This window comes from Tursiops truncatus, chromosome 4 (genome assembly GCF_011762595.2).
Source record: "Tursiops truncatus isolate mTurTru1 chromosome 4, mTurTru1.mat.Y, whole genome shotgun sequence".
NCBI lineage: Eukaryota > Metazoa > Chordata > Mammalia > Artiodactyla > Delphinidae > Tursiops > Tursiops truncatus.
The window spans coordinates 133,450,534-133,468,620 of record NC_047037.1 but is presented as its reverse complement, the minus strand read 5'-3'; the positions used below and the strand labels follow the sequence as shown (position 1 = coordinate 133,468,620).

Genomic DNA, 18,087 nt, shown 5'->3' with positions numbered 1-18,087 from the left:
ACAGGGTTGGACGCAGGCACATCCGCATGTGCCCACAGTGAGCAGCGGGGAGGGGTGGCCTCAGCATCCTGCCAACGCTCTGGCCTTGAGGGTGGGGTAAGGAGCCTCTACAATGCCCAAGTCCAGTGTGATGGATTTATATCAATAAGAGACTGTCTTACAGAGTGATGAAAGTCAGAAAGAAAAACAGATACCGTATATTAACGCATATCTATGGAACCTAGAAAAATGGTGCAGATGAACCAGTTTGCAGGGCAGAAATAGAGACACAGTTGTAGAGCACAAACGTACGGACACCAAGGGGGGAAAGTGGCAGGGGGTGGTGGTGGGATGAATTGGGAGATTGGGATTGACATATATACACTAATATGTATAAAATAGATAACTAATAAGAATCTGCTGTATAAAAAAAAATTAAATTCAAAAATAAAATTAGCATAATGTTTCCTGCACAACCAAATTTGTGCAATAAGACTTGAAGTAGCACATGTAAACACACATCTGTGTATATGTGCGGCAACTCTTTTAGTTTACGGGATTTGGTGGGGGGAGGTTACGGTTGGTGAAACCAGTTTCCAAACGTTCCCCCTTTTTGGTGACAAGCACAATTTGTGGCAGGTGTGCCAACAGAACCACACTAATACTTACACACTGAGTTAAGATTTCTGTTACTGTCCGTCTTTGAACCGAACAACCTTGATCTCCCAATTATACAAAATTAATTTCAATGAATTAAGCATGTGACAGCATTCTACCTTAGAATATCCGTTACCCAGGCAGTGGAGAAGAAAGAAGTACAGAAGTGTTTTCTAGAAAAGCAGATAGTAGTGACTCTTAGGGCCAAGGGAGAAGGTTGTGACTGGGAAGGGGTGTGGGGTGTGAGGCTTCTGGGAAAGCAAGGTTCTATCTTGAGTCCTGGGAGGTACTTAAAAGGTGTTGCCTTATAAGTCATCAAGGAGACATATACCTACTGCCTCCTGGTGGTCCTTCTGCCACCCTGCACATTCTCCAAAGTGGGACGTGACCCAGGTGAAGCTTTGTTCTTTCTCCCAAGCCCTTAGTATCTCCCAACAGAACCTGAAGTCAAGAAGGGGAAAGCCACAAGGCATAGCATCAGGGGAAGGAGTGAAGGGAAGGGTTCTCTGAGTTCCTCTGGCCGCCCATGGTGCAATGCTTTGCTTGAGTCCAGACCCCACCCACTTTACTGCCTGGCAGGCTACTTCTTGGTCCTGCCCGGATGCAGGCTTGGCCTCTCCCTGGGCCAGTGAGGGTGGATGCTTGTGGTCTTTGTTGGCTTCCTTTCTGTCAGGCTGGACAAGATGTCCCAAGCTCATCTTGCACATTTCCTTCCCCAGACCTACAAGCAAAGGACCCCTGATTCCTTCTGTAGGAAATAATATTGAGAGACCATAATCTGGAGGGTAGAGTATACATTGCTACTGAGTTTGTTTGTTTGTTTTGGTTTCTGACACGATAAACAGTGAGGTTCATTAGTTTCCATTTTCTTGCATATTTTAGAGATCATTGTGTTTTAGTTTTCTTTTTTTACTCTTGTTTTTTTTAAAAAATGTGAAATGTTTACATTTTCTAGTCAAAACTATAAAACAAGATACATTCAGAAAAGATTTCTCACTTTTTTTCCTCCCTCCTGTTCCATCCCTTCCCCTATAGGCAAGCATTTTTAATTAGTGTTAGGTTTATTCTTCTGTTGTTTATATTTGAAAATGCAAGCAAGTATGTATATCCTTTATCATTTATACACACACATATATTTACACAAAGGTAACATTATACATTTTCTTCTACACTTCTGAGCATGTTTCTCATATCCATACATAACTGAAGATTGGATGAGAGAGAAGCAAAGAATTGTGTCTTGGAATTGACTTCATTGTATTATATAATGTTTTCACATCGCTCCAGGCCACAGGGGCCTGTGGGAGAGGAGGCAGAAAGGGGTGTCTGAACGGGGGGGGCTCTAGGACCACCATTACCACTTCAACCAAGCAGCCACACTTCTACATATTTAGCATCCATATCAAATTTGGTCTGAAAATGGTTCCTGCCACCAGAAGAAAAATTCTAAGAGAAAATGGTCACAGTTATCAACCCAGACCCACTGATTCTAGCCTCTGAGAAAGTTGCTTGGAGAGCACAGGCTTCATGTTAACTTTACTATGCTAGGTTAGTCTTACTGTCTGGCATTGCCTAAACTTGAGTCCCAAGAAAACTTTGTGGCAAGAAAATCTTCATCCATTCAACAGTAGAGAAAAGGACCCAATAAATCAGTTTGTCCACATCTTCATTTGAGGGAACCCATTATTCACATTTATGAAAGATCTTTAAGGAGACAAGAAAATACAAAGGAAATTAAAGAGGCTGCTAGAGTTTGAAGTAAACTGTCATTTTGCCTTGAGTATATAAAACTAAAGTCCTTTGTAGACGGGGTATTGAATTAGCTCAAGAATTGGCAGCCCCAGTGAAAGACAGGTATGCAGGCTGACTTTCTTTCACTGTTCGCCATACCTTTTCTGCCACCTGGAAAAACCACTCTTGATTGTGAAAGTGGACAGGCAGCAGGCACAAAGTCCATGTGTACACAGACATAAACCATATATGTGTCTAGGCCCCACCGGACACATCATGACTGGTACCCTTGGGGCCTGGCACAATGCCTGGTGTATAGTAGGTGCTCAGAATGGTTGAATGAACAAATATATTACACTTCATCCTCATGACCTAAATGGAAATGAGTGAGGAACTTGGCTCATCACTGTTAAAAGGTTGCTTTAGGGGCTGAATTGTGTCTCCCCCAAATCTCATGTTGAAGCCCTGACCCCCAGGACCTCAGAATGTGACTATATTTGGAGATGGGGTCTCTAAAGAGGTGATTAAGGTAAAATGAGGTCATATGGGTGGGCCTTAATCCCACAGGACTGGTGTCCTTATAAGGAGAGGTTAGGACAGAGACACGTGGGCACACAGAGGAAAGGCCAAATAAGGACATAGGGGGAAGGTGGCCATCTGCAAGCCAAGGAGAAAGGTCTCAGGTGAAACCAGACCTGCTGACACCTTGATCTTGGGCTTCTAGCCTCCAGAACTGTGAAAAAATAAATTTCTGCTCTTTTGTTACGGCAGCCTTAGCAAACTAATACAATTGCCAATCTCTCTCCAGACCTACTACAGATGCAATGTCAAAGTAACATCTTGGATGGCTTGCCATTCCCATTCCCACGTCATACAAGCCAGAAAGGAATTGTTCTGAGTGTGTGTTTCATGATGCTTTGAAATCTCAAGTGTATCTATGGGACCAGCTCAGCTGTAAGAAAGCCCTTTATGAGGTCATCATCCCACTCTTGCCAGATCACTGCAGATGGAGACACTCAAGCTTTGAAAAACACTTGAAGAGCTACCATGCCTCACTTTGCAAAACCTCTTTTAAGAAACATTATTATCAGAAATCTATTCAACAGCATGAAGAGGAAGCAATGTCTCCAGTATTTGAAAACCCTGAGAACACTGCAATATGATGGGTTTACAACTGTATATTTGGGGGAAACTTATATCCCTGAGAGTCTTGTAACAGGGGAAGATTTTAGTGATGGCTATTCCATGCCAACTCCAACTTGGTGTATTGTGCATGCTGGTGGTAGTCAAGGATGGATGCCTTGGAAATATCGGATGTTCCTAAGGGATGAGTTATGCATCAAACAAGAAGACAGCCTCTTCTCTGAGTTCTGTGATGTGGCAAAGAAGACCTACGGGAAGTGCACCATTGTGGTCAAAGACAGAAGGCAGCAGGATGAGATGAAGCCAAAGGAAGACATAGAATCCGAGGCCCAGGTCCATGTCCCATCAGTCCTTAACTTAACGAACATCACATTTTGTCCACAGGTGGCCAAGTCCTATGGCCATGAACTACTCTCTCTGCCTTCCGCTTACAGTTATCTGAACCCTCTAGACTCAGCCTGGTCTTCTCTGAAATGGTTTATCATCAATTACAGAAAGGAGTTTTGTTTGCAGTCCACTGATGGTGTCTATTCTTACAAGTATATACTCTTCAGTGATTTAATTAGCAAAGGGATTGAAAGGATGAACCCAAGCAAATGGAGAACACTAACTAACAAAGTACAAAGATGGGAAAACTACTACCTTGGTAAATTTTCTGAAGTGCGATTCCTCTAACAGCAGGGCCGTGCTGTGGGCATGATCTTTACCAATTCTGTTGGGTTTGATTCTGGACCACTGCAGCCAAAGATACTCCAACAATGACCTCACAGAGATGCTGTGAGGACTGCTTCCTAAGGGCATTGGCAAAGTGCTTATGGTTTGCTGAAGGTTTCATTAAATCTTGTTGGTAAATTAGTGATCTTGACTTTCATCTGGTTAAGGCCACTCTGAGGGCTATTATGTCAGTGAGAGGATGAGAGTTAACCGAGCCCAAAGGAGCTGGGAAGTGAGAGAGATGAACAGAGCTAAAGGTTGTGTGAGGAAAAAAAGAGAACCAAGAGTGTGCTCACAAAAAATTGAAATTAACTAGTGTGCCTACCGGTTTCAGTCCACCAAAATAATCCACAGGGAGCCGGCTTGCCATCAACAGATGTGGTCCAGATGGTGGCTGAACAGGCTCTTTCCCTTCCATTGCTTGAAAGCAAGGAGGCAGAGGGTGAGCAAGAGACATCCAAGGAAGTTAAACCCCAACCAGATCCTCCAGGCAAGTTGGTGGTCCCCATAAGGAACCTGGAAAGCTATGACAGTGATTGGTTCAAGTTGGACTTGGTGGGTGAACAGGTGACGTAAACAGGAGGGTCTACAGAACCCACTTATCCAATCCGTCTCCCATTCCAATTCCAAGATCCCAACGGGAGGTCACTAGCCTGTCATGCAGTTGCACCTCGGGGCCCTGGTTGCTGAGCCACCTGTGGCTAACGGCACCCTAAAGTCTGGGGCTGCTGCTAATGGTGGCTGTAAGGGTTTGTGGTGGTATTTTTCACTTTTATAAAAAAAAAATCCCTGCCTCCTATTAAACATATCACAAAATTCACTCTTGTTTATGTATGCTCAGGCAGTAATTTTATAGCAGAAGTAATTATTCTGGGGTATGTCAAAAACAATGTCTGAAAATTGCTACCAACTCCCAACAGACTTGCCTATATATCAGATGGTGAGGCCAGGTTCCCGCTAGCCAAGCACAGAAAAATCAGATTCTTTGCTTGTCTTCTGCCCTAATTCCTTCCTGAAACTCCCTGGATTATTTAGAAACACTTTGTCAGAAAACAGATGTTCAGTGCTTTTCAGCAACTAAGCGGTGGACTTCTGCAGCATCCTGTTTTTATGCATTTTATCTGCAGATGAATCACACTTACCACCTCCACCCACTGGGAACCAGACACTCTCAGCTGCACCTCCCACTTTACAGCCGACCGTGCAGTATGAGTTTCTTGTGGCCGCTGTGACAACTACCACACACTTGGTGCACTAAACCAACAAAAACGTATCCTCTCCCAGTCCTGGAGGCCTGAAGTCTGAAATCAGTTCCGTGGAGCCAAAATCAAGGTGTCAGCAGGGCCACGCTCCCTCCACAGGCTCTAAGGGAGAATCCATTCCTGGCCTCTTGTGGCTTCTGGGTGGCTGCCCGCCTTCCTTGGCTTGTGGCCACATCACTCCAATTTCTGCTTCTGTGGCCACATTACTTTCTCCTCTTCTGTGTCCAATCTCCCTCTGCCTCCCTCTTATAAGGACACGTGTGACTGCATTTAGGTCCCATCCAGATAATCCAGAATCATCTCACCATCTCAAAATCCTTAATTTAATCACACATGCAAAGATTCTTTTTCCATATAGGGTAACATTCTCAGGTTCCAGAGATTCAAACCTGGATACATTTAGGGACCATTATTCAGCTGAGCACAGGTTCTAAAGAAGGTTTTCTTCTGCCAGCTGAAATACTGCATTTCCCACTGAAATACTTCACTTCCCAGCACATTTCCCAGGGGTAACACAGTTCCCCCTGGTGAAATGGCTCTCACTGTGTGGTATTTTTATTTTTAAACCTTTTATTTATTTTGTTAAAAAAAATTTTTTTATTTTTTGGCCACGCTTCGCTGCATGAGGGACCTTAGTTCCCCAACCAGGGATCGAACCTGCACCCCCTGTCATGAAAGCGGGGAGTCTTAACCACTGGACCGCCAGGGAAGTCCACTGCATGGTACTTTTGTGTGGTTTTTTTCGCTACGTGTTTCATGTATGTTTCAGAATTTATGTTCCTTAAGGGTAAGTAACAGGACTCAGACCTCCTTGGTGACTTCAGGGTCGGTGGCCTGCGTTTGGGATGTGAGTGCGTTTTGCCCCTACGTCGCATTTATCTCACACCTGTCCAGAGTTCTGTAGTGGCAACCACTAACAGCTATACACGCTTAACTCACTTAATCCTCACAACAGTCTGCGATGTAGGAACTACCATTGTCTCCATTTCTCAGAAGGGTAAACTGAGGCACAGAGAGATACGTAACTTGCTCCAGTGCGGAACAGCTGAGGTTCAAATCCAGAGTTCCCAGGTAGAACTGTTATTCACACAGCCTCTCTACTAACGAGCAGCTCAGTTCACCCTCAAAACAACCTCTCAGGTAGGTCCTATCACTTTCCCATTTTACAGATGAGGAGACTGCGACACTCAGGCCAGTCAGAGCCTAAGCCCGTGTGCCCAGCCGCCATGCTTGGCTTGGTTATTGAAACACGGTGTAAGGCTTGCCTCTGACATCAGACAATCAGCTGGCAAAGTGGCTGCCTCCAACTGGACACAACAAAACATCCTTCAGCACAATATTGAGCTAGAGGCAGGTACTTTTCAAAGACACACTATTTTGCAGTGAGAAAAAAAATGGGAGGTTTTTGGGTTATCAGATGAACAAGATAGACCGACAGGAGCTATTTTTCTGGGAAAACCGAGACGATCTAATAAAACGAGTTTAGGATTGTATTCCTTCGAGGCCTTGTTCAATCATTAGAAAGCAAGTAGGGAAAAAGAGAACATCGGTATAACCAGAGATCAAAGGGCCACGGGTAATGTGCAATTGAGTTACATAATATTGTACTCATAATTAAGAAATGCTGCTTTATGCCAAGCATGGAAACTTCCAGAAAAAAATAGTGGAAAGTACACGGGCTTTTGGGAGTCGGATGGATCTCGTTAGAATCGCAAGTTTCCAGCCTGTTAACTATGAGACTTTGGACAAGTTACTCCCTGAGGCTCAACGAACTCATTCGTAAACTAGAGTTGAGGGCTTAAACACTTAGCACACACCAAGCCACTACATCATGACCAGCCCCGACTCAGCGCTCAGTAAACTGGAGCTCCTGTTACTGCAGTGCAGGCTGGGCTTCCAGCAAGTGCATGCACAGTTAGAGCTGCTTCTCATTTCCTTTTCACTCTTTGTGGCAAATTCTTGCTTTTTATCACTGGGTTGTAATCAGAGTAGACACATCTTAAGATGTGTCTTTTGATCAAAGGAAATTCTTTTCTCTGGCATTTCTTTTAAGACCATCTGCGATAGGTTAGGGAATTAAGGATAAGAGGTCTCTTCTGGTGGTGTGGACGGCAAGGATGGAGAGTACAGCCTGGAACCTTTTGGGAGCAGCACTTGTATGAAATAAACAGTAGGTGAGGGCTTCCCTCGTGGCGCAGTGGTTGAGAGTCCACCTGCCGATGCAGGGGACGCGGGTTCGTGCCCCGGTCCGGGAGGATCCCACGTGCTGCGGAGCGGCTGGGCCCGTGAGCCATGGCCGCTGAGCCTGTGCGTCCGGAGCCTGTGCTCCGCAGCGGGAGAGGCCACAACAGTGAGAGGCCCGCGTATCGCAAAAAAGAAAAAAAAAAAAAAAAAACAGTGGGTGATAAGGCCCAGCAGCCCTGCAGGTGTGGACACATCTTCTGGAAGACCCTTCGTGATGTTGGTGGCGCTGACTCCTTCGGAGAGGTTGGCTGAGGGCACATCTCAAGCACTTTGGTCCTCATCAGGACCAACAACCACATGCCCACTCCCTTCCTGTGGGCCAGGCTCCCCCTGAGGAGGTGGCGCGTTGGAAAATGTGCTGCCCTGGAAAAAGCCCAGAGGGAAATAGGTTAATGGAGCTGAATGCCCACTGGCTCAGGCCTTGACCACTCAAGGAAGGTCCAGGCTCAACTGAGTTGATCGAGCTGCACCTGGCCAATCAGGGGACCGAGTTGCCCCCCCATCCCCGCAGGCGGTACACATTCCTTACATTTGTGATTGTTTTCCATGTACAGAACATTTTTATATACTTGACCTCATTCAGTTTAGACAACCACCCTGTACACAGGCAGGGCAGTGATCGTTAAGCTCATTTTACAAATGAAGACAAAGTGGTAACTGACTCACCTGGAGGGATGCCCACCTGTAGTGGCAGGAGGGTCAGGACTAGAATCCACGTCTTCCTATCAGGAAGTCCTCACAGCCCTCTCTAGCTGGTTCTATGGGTCAGTTAGGATTAGGTCAGGCTATGAGTAGTGGAGACCTAACCACAGAGATTTAAACAAAATAGAAGGTACCCTCCCATCCCCCACCAAAACAAAAAATGCTAAGGTGGCAGTTCAGTGCTAATATGATGGATCCACGATCATAAAGAACTCAGGGTCTTATCTTTTTCCTCTACTGTCCTAGACTTGGTTCCATCCTCAACGTCACCTCATAGTCCAAAATGACTGCTGAAAAAGCCATTGCATTAGCATTCCAGGTAGCAGAGAAGGAGAAAAGGAGGAAGAAGGGCTCATCCCTTTTCTTTTAAGGGGCTTTCCAGGAAGTCTCACACTTAAACCTTCCACTTAAATCTCATTGGCTAGACTTAGTTGCAAGGGAAGCTGGGAAAAGTAGTCTTTATTCTGGGTGGTGATGTGGCCAGCTGAAAATCCCTGCTCCCCTTCCTTTGGGTGTTACCACTCATCCACTTACCAAATATTCGAGCACCTTCTATGTGCCTGTAATGTGTGGCCCGGACAGGGGCCCAAAGAAAGTAAGCTCAGGCCCTGGAGGCAGTCAGGTTGGTGGTGTGGAGTACCTCTCGGTCAGTGAGATTTTGGAGGTGTGGGGAGTGAGGGCTCAGAGTCCAGGGCCTGGCTGGGGAGTCAGGGGCAGAGCGGCAGGAAGAGGTGAAACTGGAGCCAAGGCCAGAGGAAGAGCAGGGACTTCATCACAGTGGGTAGAAGAAGAGGTCAAGTGTGCCCAGCTTACCCACTTCCCAGGGCACGGGGTATGTGAGTGCGCGCGCGCACGTGTGCGTGCAAGTGTGCGTGTGGTGGGTAGGGAGCAGTGTGAGTGGAATGAAAGGAAGAATGCAAGTGTGGAAGGGACAGGATGGAAAAAGAAAACAACGTGTTGTATGAGGAGTTTGGGCTATTCTAGAAGGAAAGGAAAGACCCTGAAGGGTGTGGTGCAGGATGATGGGTTAGGGTGGGGAAGCATAGGTTTTCCCACCAAGGAGTCCAGCTCCTGGTTCAAAACCCATGTGTGGTTTTCCAGGCCTGACCGCAGGCAGTTACAAAGGTGTCACCCAGCAGGGTTCATGGGGGCAAAAGCCACCCTCCCCACAGCAGACTTGGTGACAGCCAGGGCCCTGCCGTCTCTGAAGGGAGCTGTAGTCCACGGCTCAGGCCCCTGACCTGGAAGGAGAGGGGAGAGGGGACTGCAGGCCCCAGGTCCTTGGGCTCTGCCCACTGCACCCAGCATCCCTCCCACGCTCAGAGTAGAAGGACTTGCCTCAAGCTAAAGGGGAAACCGAGGCCTTTACCCAGCACAGCTTCCCTGGGTATCCCCTCGCCCTGCATGTACCGGGGCCTTCAGTGCCCGGCCCCCAGATGCCATCCACCTCCAGCCCGGCCAGGTTTCCTTCCCTTTTCCTGTCGCATCTCCTTCAGCCTGTGATCATGCTCAAGCTTACTCCTTCTGGAAAAACCTTTCCCTCAACCCTGCCTTCCCCTAAGGCTACCAATGTCTCTGTCCCCACCTTTGAGGTGCACAGCAGGCGGCAAAGTTGGGAGAACTTCTTTTACAATTTTTAAACAATCAGCTCGCCGTGAAGTCCCTCCAAGTTTAATTCAATGGGGCTAATTGTGAATCTTTCAAAAGTACAATCAGTACATTAGAGAGTGTCCACATCTGGAAACTCAAGGGAAATACTGAGCCAATTATTTGAAATCTAACCAGTTATTTGTAATTAACATATTGCTCAGACAAAAATTTGTTTCCTTACTTTGCAGACCCCACACACACACACACACACACACACACACACTTGAAATTAGGATGCAAACAGCACTGTTTCTATTTCCTCATACCCTCCCCACTTCCCACAGCCTGGCCTCTGTCCTCATCGTGTCGTCTTGAAGACTTGATGACCCACGACTTGGAAGAACAAGAACGCCTGCCCACCTGCCCTGTCCTTGCACGGGAGTGAAAAGTACAGGTCCAGAGCTGAACTGCGAGGTCCACATCCTGTCTCTGCCTCTTGCCAGCTGGGGAACCTTAGACAGAGAGGTTAACCTCTCTGTGCCTCGGCTTCCTTATTGTGAGACGGGGACGGTGACACATGTTGGGGGTAACAGATGTAAAGCAGGAGGAATAGTTAAGGGCTAAACAAGGATTCGCAGCTACGTTCTCTCCCCTGCTCCCCAGCCTATTGGCTCCAGTTGTTCCTTCCCAGCCCGGCTTCTGGCTCATCTCCCTCTGCTCATCGTTTAAGGCTCCAAAGGAGATTCAAGGACCACCTCATCGGCATCCCCTTGGGGTTTTCAAATTTGTTCACAGATTCCTGGTCTCTCCCGCATGACTTCTGATGCCGTGGGTCTGGGGTCCAGCCCAGGAATCTGCACTTTAAACAGCCTCTCGTGTGCGCTCACGTTTAAGAACCCAGCCATAATCCTCTTTTCCCTCCAGACTCTCCACCACCCCTGGCTTCCCTCCAACAAGGACGAGACCTGTGGCATCTCAGCACAGCCGGGGATCTCAAGTCGGCAGTACTGTGCATGCGCAGGCCCGGCCCCTGCAGAGGCTGGGAAGGTCGCATCCAGGCAGGTGTGCTTCCCTGAGATGAGAATTTGGTGACGGACGGGCAGGAGATGACCTTTTTTCAAATGCCCCAGATTTTTTGTTTGAAATATTCAGTTCCTGAAATATATTATGTACGTCTCTGCCTCGTTAAGCAAAGTATAAAAAGACAGTTTCACCTTTCCTTAATGTCATGATGGGTGTCGTTCCTGGTGTGGGCTTGGCGATCGTACAGACGAGTTCTCCGCCTGGTCTGCTGCTCAAAGACCGTCTCTCTTGCTCTGAGGTATTTCTGCCGCCAACAGCCTTTCTTCATATCTGATTCTAGTATGTTGTAAGCTCAAAAGCCAAAAACGTGTTAGGAGCCCATCTAACAAGATGAAATATGATCTGTGTGAGGGATCCTCGGGCTCTCTTGTGCATGGAGGACGCAGATTCCAGTTTACGTTCTTTGAAACATCTTTCAGCTGCCCAGGGACGGTGGTCTTATGGAATCGTTCTCAGTTATGGGCCCGAGAGAGAGGCTGGGTAGGTGCAGTCAGATGGGGTCCTGGGTGTGGGCTTTACCAATCACTCCATCCACCCACGTGTTCATGCATCCAACCACTTATTTAAAGTCAAGCTACAAATCTACTGACTTCATGTACACAGGGTTGGAAAAGTATCAATAACTCCAACTACAGTAAGTCCCCTACATACAAACCTTCAAGTTTCAAACTTTCAAAGATGCAAACGTGCATCTGGTTCCAGCAAGGAACCAGAACCTGAGCCATCAGCGTCAGGCGTGAGTGAAATTGCAGCTTGCCCTCCGTCTCCTGTTGCTGACGACCGTTCAGCTCTACCATCTCCCACCTCCTCTCCCTCCTCCAGTCATAACTCTTCTTGCCTGTTCACTCGATGCCAGCCCCTATATGCCAGCTGTTGTACTGTACTGCTGTACTCTTCAAGGTACTGTACTGTAAGATTAAAAATGTTTTCGTGTTTGTTTTTTATGTATTATTTGCGCGAAAAGTATTATAAACCTATTACAGTACAGTACTATAGAGCCGATTGTGTTAGCTGGGTACCTAGGCTAACTTTGTTGGACGTACACACAAAATTGAACTTCCGAATGCACTCTCAGAACAGAACTCGATCGTATGTAGGGGACTTACTATAGTGATTATCTCCCCCTAGTGGAAGAAGAGAGTATCAGAAAGGTTAACTTAAACCCCAAAACACCGTTTACAGAAAACCTGTGGGTGTGGTCAATGGTTTATTCCTATCCTTAGATGATCTGCTACCGAATTTTCCAAGAAGACGGCCAGATGTTCCACCAATTCCAAAACTGAGTTCTAAATCCCAAAGCCTAGAAACACACCTGTGTTTAAAATAAACCTGAACCTCTACTAGATGGGCATAGGGTCTCCGTGAAAAGCCAAGGCCACTCTGCATCCCCTGCCCTGGGATTTACGAGGCATATAGCTGTAAGTACATATGAGGAAAGGGTGCCCAGAGGTAGTGGGTGTGATGCCAGGTGTGCTGGGAGCCCATGATGCCCTCATCCTGCAGAGAGGTGAGGAAGCAGAGGCCGAGGCCCTAGCGCAGGAGCCTAGAGCAGGGTGGGGGGGTCACCCGCCAGGCGGCAGAGTCCGCCCTGACAAAGGCAGGAGGCTAGGCCATGGCCCAGGGTCAGTTCTGGACCTACCTGAGCAGGTCAGGGAAGCGAGGGTGCCAGGTTGCATCTCACCTCTGCTCTGGTCATCTGCTCCTGCAGCACGGGACCCAGGCCACCGCGAGGCTCCCAGGCAAAGGCCAGAGCAGCATCCTGCAGGGAGGCTGAGATGCGAGCATGAGGGCAAGTCCCCTTCTATTTTGGGATTTGTAGCTTGTAGAGTCAGAGTCTCCTGTATTTAAAACTTTGATTCTGTGTAAATTCTGTTTTCTAAATTGTGATTAGGAGCAGCCAGCAATCACAGTAAAACTTAAGAAAAATATAATTCCCTTTATTCCTCATGCTTAAAATTCCAAGTTCTGCCAACCTGGGCCAGGATGGCGTGGGGCAGGGGGGAGGTAGGGGGAGTATCTACTAACATACCCTCGCGCAGATTTTCCACGTGGCTGCCTGCAACGAGACCAAACATTCCACCATATTTGTGGCTTTGGTTACTGTTGCCTCATTCCCCATCCTCTGTGGTATCTGGAGAGAAGTGAAAAAACAGGAACCTTTTAATAGAGACCTCAGTCGGTTAGGGGCTGAGTCAAAAGACTTATGGACCCCACTCCTCTCAAATATTACAGTCTGCTGAGCATGTCCCGCCCTTCATCTCATATCAGCAAATCGGAACAAGCAGACTGGTGGGGAGAGGACAAAGCACACCTGGGATCCTCTTTCCTCCTCACAAACAGGCAATTCCTCCTAGACTTGGTACCCACCGGGGCAGGAGGGTCTCATCCCGCACCCCTCCCTGCAAGGACCTCACGGGTCAGCAGAGGCACGATGCTCCTGGAGCAGCGAACAGCCCCTCCCCCCAACAATGAAAACACAAGAAAGAGCCGAAGTGATCGGAGGAGAGAAAGAGGAGGAAAGGAGCGTAGGCACTAGGGCAGCAGGTTAGAGGGCTGGAGGGGTGGGTGAGGGACAGCAGGCTGATGCGACAGCTACGGCCCCGTCGTCTGTGGAGGTGCACCTGTGATCTGGTACCCACGGCTAGGAGATGCTAGAAATGCAAAAGTCCCTCCTCTCACTACACAGAGGGGTGTGTGTGTGTGAGGGGGAGGGGGAGGGGAGGGGAGGGGGAGGGGAGGGGAGGGGGAGGGGGAGGGGAGGGGAGGGGAGGGGAGGGGAGGGGAGGGGGAGGGGAGGGGGAGGGGAGGGGGAGGGGAGGGGGAGGGGAGGAGGAGGGGGAGGGGAGGGGAGGGGGAGGGGGAGGGGAGGGGAGGGGAGGGGGAGGGGAGGGGAGGGGGAGGGGAGGGGAGGGGAGGGGAGGGGAGGGGAGGGGAAGGGGAGGGGGAGGGGGAGAGGGAGACATACACCTACTTTGGCTTATTCCAAAGACCGGAGACACCCTTTTTACAAAGGTATTTTATTTTAGTAAACAAAATACTGGTTCTTTTAAAAGCACAGAAAAATTCACATCGTTTTAAGTTAGACTATAGGCTGGGAGTTTATCTTCTGACATACCATTCAATAATTAAATCTTTCATCTCAGCCGGAGTCCACTCAAGCTGACATTTAAATTACAAAATCTAGAAAGGAAGACCAAAGGGAGAAGCATGAAATGTCTCACAGAGTAAGAGGATTGTTTTACTCGCTCAGCATCAACCTTTATGTTCAGCCATTTACACTTAAACAGAAACCACTGAAGCATATCTATTAAGGAATGAAGTTTTAGCATCACAATTTCCTTTCATCTAAAAAAAAAATCCCTTTTGTTTAAAACAAGGCTCCAGGCCAAGCTTTGATAGGCTGCCAGCCTAGGACGGGGAAACGGGCTGCCCCGGTCAGTTCTAGGCTCAGCTGGACAAGCCATCCCTCCCTACTTCACTGACGGGCCTCTACTGACGTCTGTGGGAAGGAAGAAGCGTTTAGGGCCTCGCACCTCGTCTTTTCTTTCTCTTTGCGGTTAACACACAAAATGATGACTCTGTGGATTAGAAATCCAATCAGCGTTTCAAGGGAAACTGCCTTCCCTCACCTTCTTCGATTCTGAAGTGCTCCCTCTTCCCCCTCTAGTGTCGACTCATGAATTTCAGTCAATAAAACATCTTTTTTTTTTTTTTTTTTTGCGGTACGCGGGCCTCTCACTGCCATGGCCTCTCCCGTTGCGGAGCACAGGCTCCGGACGCGCAGGCTCAGCGGCCATGGCTCACGGGCCCAGCCGCTCCATGGCACGTGGGATCTTCCCGGACCGGGGCACGAACCCGTGTCCCCTACATCGGCAGGCGGACTCTCAACCACTGCACCACCAGGGAAGCCCCCAAAACATCTTTTTTTTTTTTTAAAAAAAGGCAAGATTTCATAACAATAACTTCTTTGGCCTGGCAGGGCATCCAGCTCACTAAGGACCAGTGAGAGGACGGTCTCCTCCCCTGGGGTGAGAAACAGGAGCTGAGCGCTTCCCGCAGCTCCCTCCCTGAACTCGGCATTCAGGACCAGGACACAGTACGACCACCGGGAGGGACACACTGGGGTCGAACTTTCGACCTGGGTTCAGTTCTGGTTCTGCTCTTCACCATGTACAGTGGGGGCCACTTTTCAATCTGAATGGACCACACAGGGCCGTCAGGAGTGGTCAGTAACATCGCTGTATGTGAAATGCTCAGCAAAATGCTAGCCCAGAACAATCATTCAATACGTTATGACAATTATTACTCATAAGTATGCTTTTCAGCCTCAACAAGTCTACGAGTATTGTAAGGGAATTCACGTCTACAGAAGTCTGTCTCAGAGTGGACAGAGGTTTTGGAGGTCACCAACCCAGGGGTTCCTACAGTGACCTGTTGCTGAGAAGACAGCACAAGAATCACCTAAAAAGTTTGCAAAAGAACAGATGCCAGACCCAACCACAGGCAGAATGGAATCTCTCTGAGGCTGGACCCTGGGAATCTGCATTTTAACAAGCACCCCAGGCAAATCCTGATCATTAGGCAAGTTTGGAAACCACTGATCTAGAACTCCCTGCTACCATATTTGAATCCTCTAATTTTTAGAGAAAAGCATAGAACTCAACCTAAGAAGTGATGAAACTGGGTGAGCACAACAGAATTTAGGAAACTGCTAATTGTCCTAAGTTCGATCTGTAAGTGGGTGTTTAATAACTTCCTGGTGCCTTAACTCAACAAACACATTCTGGGCACCCCCTGCGCTCTGGGACAGGCACTGGGCTACAACGATGAGGAAGACTTTGTGCCCAGTGAGGCGGTCATCGGGAAGGCCCTCTGGCCAGGGGACCGACCAGCAAAGGCCAAGGGGCACGAACGTCTATCGTGGTCAAGGAATGGCCTGCAGGAGCGTAGAGAGGGGCAGCAAAGGGGGCAAATGTGACCAGGGTGAGGATACACCGGGAAGGGATTTATATGCCATACCTAGGAGTCATTATCCTGAGGTTAGCAGGGCTTCTTAATCTTAGGTACATGCAGGGGTCTTAAATGACCTGTGACCCCACTTCCTCCCCACCCCTGTCTGCAATTTTATGTACAATTTAGGTGTTTCTAGTATGTGAGCTTCTGCAGGGAGAAGGTCCACAACTGTCATGAAATTCTCAAGAGTCCTGTGACCCAAATCCTGTTAAGCACCATTGCTCCCAATGAGGGGGAACCTGCGCAGGCTGAGAGCAGAGGTGTGCCCTGCGGCTCACCAGCAGACGGGGCTCGAGGGTCAGGACCTGCAGCCCACACCTTATACACAGCTGTTCTACCTCCTGTGACAGGTGGGGCTCTGCGCTCGCCCACAGCCTTCAGACCGAGGGATCCGGAATTCTCTGAACTATCACATGCAAGGACAGGCCCGCCCTAACCCACTGTGCAGTCTGCATTTGCAAAGTCCCAGTACCTTTGATTTCCCTTTAGTTATCCTTCTTCTCTGACTGCTTCTTCTTTTCAGCTTCCAGTTTTTGCCGTTTTGCTTCCAATTTTTTCCTTTGGTATACTTTGGCTCCGGCAAACGCCAGGCAGAGAATTAATGTTTTCGCTGCCAAGATATACAGCAGCAGGGGCACGTGCTCAAGAACCTTAAAGAGGAAAGAAATGATCCTAGATGATCTATAATTGATAAGGAAGGTTTCTCTCATGCTCCATGTTGAATGCTTCATTCAACACACGTTTCCTGTGCACCCATTATGCACCAGGCACTACACTAGATGCTAGAGCTTCACTGATGTAGGACAGACGAGGTCCCTGTCCCCGTGTCACCGACAGTCTAGTTTTAGGTGCCCTTCATCACTCCCTTGTTGCTGGCTTCACAGAGAGGACCACCAGTGGCCTGCAGACGTCATAACTCTGCTCCCTCACAACCTGACCTTGCACTCTGCCGATCACCTGGCCCCCTGCGTCTGAGGCAGCAGCTCGGTCCAGTGCGAGAAGCCGGAGCCAGGGGATTGGTCCCAGCCCAGCTCTGCCACTGACTGACCCACTGACGGACCGTGCGACCCAGGTCCGTCACTCGACTTTCCTGAGCTTGTGCCTCTTCACCTGCAAAGGGAGGCTGGACCAAACCTTCCTTCTGAATTCTCCAACCTTATAGGATGCTGTGATTTCCTCTTGGTTCCAGCTACTCATTAGCACTGGTATTTGAAGATAAAATAAATATAAAAATAAAATACAATAAAACTTAAAACATTAAAACTTAGCTACTTGGTTATGGTTCCTATAATTTCCTGTCGGAGGGAAGTTTTAACCCATTGGCTAGAATGAAGTCTGGGGAATAACTAGGGATTGGAATTACTCACTTTTTGCACCAGCAGGCTTTATTATGAAATTCTGTATATCACAAGTATCTCAAGGCAAATACTACACTAGTTTTGTAAACATGATTAGTATGACCTGAGTGATAACTATGGGCTTTCTGTGTGATTAAAAATTCCTTCCCAAATAAAGTGAAAAGGTATGCCTTCGTCGAGAGATCATTATTCTAGAGGACGAGGTAGGATTTAGTCCAATGAAACCATTAGGTTAAATGCCAAACATCACTTCTTATATACCGCAGCAGTATAATGAGACTCTGCGACGGACAGTGCATTAGTCCCTCCCTCCAATGGTTTAACTGAAGCTCATCTGAAACTAGTTAGTGAAACCTTTAGCTGAGAACAGTATGCTCGCAGACGTGGAGGGCTAGAAAGGATTTTAAAGACGACTTGGTCTACACCTTGTACTACACACGAGGAGAGTAAAGCTCAGGGCAGTTGAGAGGCCCGTCCACGTTACACGGCTAATTCACGAGGAGGCCAGAGTTGGAACGGAACATTCCAACCCCTACGCCAGTTGTCCTTCCACTGATTCTTGATTTTAATGTAGTGGAATTAATGAAATCAACAAATTATGTCCCAAGAAC

The 18,087-nt window shown here is 48.0% G+C and overlaps 2 protein-coding genes across 12 annotated transcripts in view; one reads left to right on the top strand and one right to left on the bottom strand.

Annotated features, from left to right (window-relative positions):
- The window catches only part of SMIM11 (small integral membrane protein 11), a 70,404-nt gene that overhangs the window by 45,510 nt on the left and 6,807 nt on the right, over window positions 1-18,087 (bottom strand). For 6 of the 11 annotated variants that reach the window (XM_073804475.1, XM_004318081.4, XM_019923086.3 and 3 more), the window contains 3 exons: window positions 16,591-16,768; window positions 14,221-14,285; window positions 6,213-13,236 (listed from right to left, as the gene is read on the bottom strand). In XM_073804475.1, the coding sequence (XP_073660576.1) occupies window positions 16,604-16,768 (165 nt within the window). In that variant the 3' untranslated portion in view covers window positions 6,213-13,236; window positions 14,221-14,285; window positions 16,591-16,603. Of the gene's footprint in view, window positions 1-6,212; window positions 13,237-14,220; window positions 14,286-16,590; window positions 16,769-18,087 lie in introns of those variants that run through there. The other 5 variants (XM_073804470.1, XM_073804472.1, XM_073804468.1 and 2 more) reach the window with 4 other exon arrangements.
- C4H21orf140 (chromosome 4 C21orf140 homolog) lies at window positions 3,415-4,185 on the top strand. Its single transcript, XM_004318082.4, has one exon. It carries the CDS (start codon window positions 3,415-3,417, stop codon window positions 4,183-4,185), a length of 771 nt encoding a protein of 256 aa, XP_004318130.1.